Genomic DNA, 4,362 nt, shown 5'->3' with positions numbered 1-4,362 from the left:
CCCCCCCCCCCCCCCGCACCCCCAACCCCACTCATGTGACAGGCAGCTGAGAGCTATCTTTCCTCCAGTCTGGCACCAGAGCACACAATCTGGGAAGAAAGGTTTTGCTTAAGAATTTGGGGTAAATTGAACGCTAGCTTCCTTTAAACTGGACACTGTGTCTGCTTCTGCTGTGGGTCCCCTTATCCCTTGGGAATCAGTGGTGATTTGAGTGGCCTTCGGCTGCATTCTTCCTAAAGTGTTTTCTAGACAACAAGGAAAACATTCAATGCAAGAGCAGCAGACTTAGTGAATGGCTTCCTGAGTTCTCTTCAACTTTTCTATTTTTCACAATTGCATTAATAACAAACAAGTTATTGCATTAAAAAATATTCTTCAAAAAAGCACATGCATGAGATAGTTGCTTCTGCATAAGTGTTTGTGTATTTGTGTATGTGTGTGTGCGTGTGTGTGTGTGTGTGCATGTGTATGAGAATGATGCAGTACCTGTCTGTTATAATGAGAGCATTATATAAAAAGAAAAACCCTATTTCACCAAATCACTAAAAAAAAAAAAAGACCATCTTTAACCTGGTTGTAATATTGTGTATATTTTCCACTGATAAATGTGGACTCTCAAGACAGCAGACAGCAAAAGAAAGCAACTAAAGCCACAATCTTGAATGTATTTATATCAAAGAAGTGCCCTTTCATAAAGACACAGCCATTGTTTTGCAGAGTACATTTTTAAAATTTCTCCAAATATCCCCTCAAGAATTAATATTTAGTTGGTTGAGTTGGTGTTAGTTAGTCAAGTGAACTGGGATTTGTTGAAGCAATTAATTTGAAAAGGGACTACAAACTTCCAGCCTCCTCCTAGAACAGTCATACTCATAATCATATGCTAAGTAAGGAGCCATGGTTTGGGTCAGTTTGTTTGTTTGTTTTCTTTGTAACCCCCCTTCTTTGTCTTTATTGAAATATGTGCTGCTTTTGCCTTCGCCTGTTAAATGAATGACCTGTCTCTTTGCAGGACAGTGACAACCTCTGGTGGGATGCGTTTGCCACTGAATTTTTTGAAGATGATGCCACATTAACACTTTCATTTTGTTTGGAAGACGGACCAAAGCGATACAGTAAGACAGAAGTTTATTTTCCTAATATTCCCTCTTGGTTTTGTGGCCGCGAGGAAACGACAGGAGTCTGAGTGTGACATGTTCAACTGTCAGCCTGAAAACAGTACCACTGCCCCACAGTGTGCTTGTGTCTCACCAAGGCCCTGTTGGGAGTGGCAGCCCAGGTCACCACTGTGAGACTCCCTTCTGAGGCTTCGACTGTTTCGGTACTTGCTGATTTAGAGAGTAGAACAAATATGCACCAAGTTGCCCAATGAGAAGCAAGCAGCTAAAAGATAGGGGTTTGGCATGTGTCTAGTCAGCTACTCCCTTTTATGCCTTAGGGTTCATGCTTCTGCTTGTGAAGGTTTCCTTTAAAAAAAATAAATAAATAAAATCCCTCACCATCACAGTATCATCCCCATCCTCTTATTTCTGCTTATCCGGGATCTCAGGTATTTATTTGACAAGTGCTATCTTTTCTCGAGCACAGGGGAAGCCACAGCTGCTTTGAACGCACAGTTTGGGATTAGTGTTGACAGAATTATAGTTCCTTGTCTTTCTGGCGAGTGATAACTCTGTAAGGATCCCAAAATTACAGCCGGTGGCACCTTGGGAAACAGCTGATCTGTCCTGATTAGGTTCAGCCAACTTGTCAGGCATCAGTTTTGCCCGTTGTACTATCAGACCAAGAGCCATAGATACATCAACCCAAACGCAATTAACGGTCACTTACACTGGAGAGAGACACGCTTTCAGAATCAGCAGGAATCATGTGAAAGAACCTGTCAGAGGGGAAAACAGTCCCACGTCGCAAACCCCGAGATGATGATGGAACTTACATAGCGTGAAACAGTCTGTCCAGAGCTCTTGAAAATTGATAGGGGATAGGCTCATGATAAACACAGCTCGAAACACTGACAGCAGGGGAATAGGTTCCACGAGGGAATAATGCCCCTTTGGTTTTATTATAAGGGTGTTTTCAAGAATCTAGTATTATCTCATTCTATAGTGTGACAAATCAATTTATTGTGCTAATGTCCACAGTGGGGTCGCAAAGGAGACAGTCAGCCATCATGGGTTTGTTGTCCTGTGGCAACTTGTTTTAGGGAATCTATTTAGATTTTGATATGTGGGCTCTTTTGAATGAGAGGGGCTGTATGCCAAACAATGATCTATGGGAGTGTGTCTTGCCACATTGGTATTTCAACTTCATAGAAGTTCTACTTTTCCCTTGTGAGTGCCCCAAGCCAGCGCAGGCTCTAGAACAGCACTGTACAATGTGTAGGGAAGGAAATGACCTCATTTGTCCAGCAGTTCTTCTTTCCCCAGTTGCCTAGCCAGTGCTGACTAGCTCCTACCCAAGCAGTCGTTGCCCTCCAAGCTGTCTTGTTTTTTCATTCAGTCACTTGTTTATTTTCTAAGGCAGAGCATAGATAACTTCAGGTTATCATTATTTTATGTTCCTGGGCTTTGCCAGTAGGAGACTCTGGAAGGGTCTGCTCGGGGAACTAGAATTAACTAGAATTACAGTCTTAAAGCCTGTGCCAACAAAACAGATTCTTACTTTTGCCCCTGCCGATCCGATATCCAGACATCACCCAGGGTGAGGCAGGATCTGTGCTAGTGAGAAGTCATATGTCCTTGCACAGGAGGAAATTCTTGACTGTAAACCCACCATTGCCCAGGTTTCTTTGTTTCTCGGAGCCAAAATATTTCCCGAGTGGAGAAGAGAAACAAAGATGATTGACAGGCTGGAGCCGAGTCTCATCAGCAGTCTCGCTGACAGCCTGGTGATGTGCGTACCCGGCTGATGTGCAGACGACTGACAGCTGATTGACAGCCCAGGACTGGGATACAGAGAAGATGAAACTTGCCTAGAACATCTGACATGCTGTTTATGTGGGACTCTCAAGCCTTGCCACCTTAACCCATTCTGGATGCAGGTGCCGTGCATCAGGCTGGGAAGATGTCTGACTGTCCTTGGGCTCAAAGCTTAGGATTTTTTTTCTCTCTGATAACTGCCAAGGAGCAGAAAATAAGACTTACCTATTAGATTTTTTCTTTCTTTTTTTTACTCTCTGTAGAAAATTTTCCTGAATTATCCATGCTAAACAGTAAGAAATATTCTGGGGTGATTTAAAGCTTTCACTAGAACAGCTTCATATTCCCATCTTCATCCGTGTCTTTAGAGGATCCTTGCAGTTATAAATTGTCCTGTGAGTTACCTCAATATGTGTTTTCTACTCATCTGTTGCCCCTTATTCTAATGCTACTTCCAGGTGGATAGAGATTGTGTTGAGTGCTGGATTCTCAGGCTGATGCAAGAGTGCACGCGGCATGATTGGTGTTCAGTCATACTCTGAGTGAGTGAACACGTGGATAGACATTTGGGGAAATGCTAAGCTCATCAAGTGGCATGGGTGGCAAAACGAGCCCCAGCCGAGCTCTTTATGCCAGGTGCACTTCATCCCTAGGCTGCCGTTTTCAAATTCTCTAGGATGTATTGGGATCTACTCTAATAGGAAATACCCAGCAGTGCCATAATTCTTTGGATCACTCAGTGGTCCTCCTCCGTCCTGACCCTGCTGCTCTGCCTACCCAGTCCTCTAACCTTACTCTATCCTGTTGGGTTGGGTTATAGGTGGGATGTGCTTGGGGATAAATGGGTCATGTGGACATCGTTGGCATCTTCCTAGGCTGGGAGAGTGGTAGCACTGAAAGTGGAGAGTTGTAGAATGGACAAGGGTAGAATTTGGGATATGACCTTGTTTCAGAAGCACCTTGCCTCTGCTGCACTCTTTCCAGGGAATGTAGAGATTTGCAGGTTTAGGGTTGTGGATCTCCCATAGATGAAGCGAATTCTCCAGAGGGAAATAGACTGGTGGTTTTGTAATGTGATGTCATCTCATACAGCCTAAGGCTGGCTTGGGACTTCCTGGGAAGCTGTGGGTAACTTCATCCATCTCCTAGGTGCTGGGGTTACAGGTCTGCACTACTAAATCTACTTTATGTGCTGCTGGGGATCAAGCCTAAGGCCTCAGACACATTACCAGCTAAGCTCCATCCTAGCCCCAAGAATCCTTTTGATTGTGTAAAGGGAGAAACATGTCTAGCTTGGCTCACGTGGGGATGCAGAGTCACTGCTAATTACAAAGTCAATTGGCCAGTGTTTCTCTCTCTCTCTCTCTCTCTCTCTCTCTCTCTCTCTCTCTCTCTCTCTCTCTCACACACACACACACACACACACACACACACATGTACACAC

The 4,362-nt window shown here is 44.1% G+C and overlaps 1 protein-coding gene across 11 annotated transcripts in view; it reads left to right on the top strand.

Annotated features, from left to right (window-relative positions):
- The window catches only part of Ldb2 (LIM domain binding 2), a 336,086-nt gene that overhangs the window by 129,072 nt on the left and 202,652 nt on the right, over positions 1-4,362 (top strand). For all 11 annotated transcript variants that reach the window (XM_029544997.1, XM_021210390.2, XM_021210392.2 and 8 more), the window contains exon 2: positions 1,013-1,115. In XM_029544997.1, the coding sequence (XP_029400857.1) occupies positions 1,013-1,115 (103 nt within the window). The remainder of the gene's footprint in view (positions 1-1,012; positions 1,116-4,362) is intronic.

Source organism: Mus pahari, chromosome 13 (genome assembly GCF_900095145.1).
Source record: "Mus pahari chromosome 13, PAHARI_EIJ_v1.1, whole genome shotgun sequence".
NCBI lineage: Eukaryota > Metazoa > Chordata > Mammalia > Rodentia > Muridae > Mus > Mus pahari.
The sequence above is the reverse complement of the archived record's forward strand: the minus strand, read 5'-3'. Positions and strand labels throughout refer to the sequence as shown.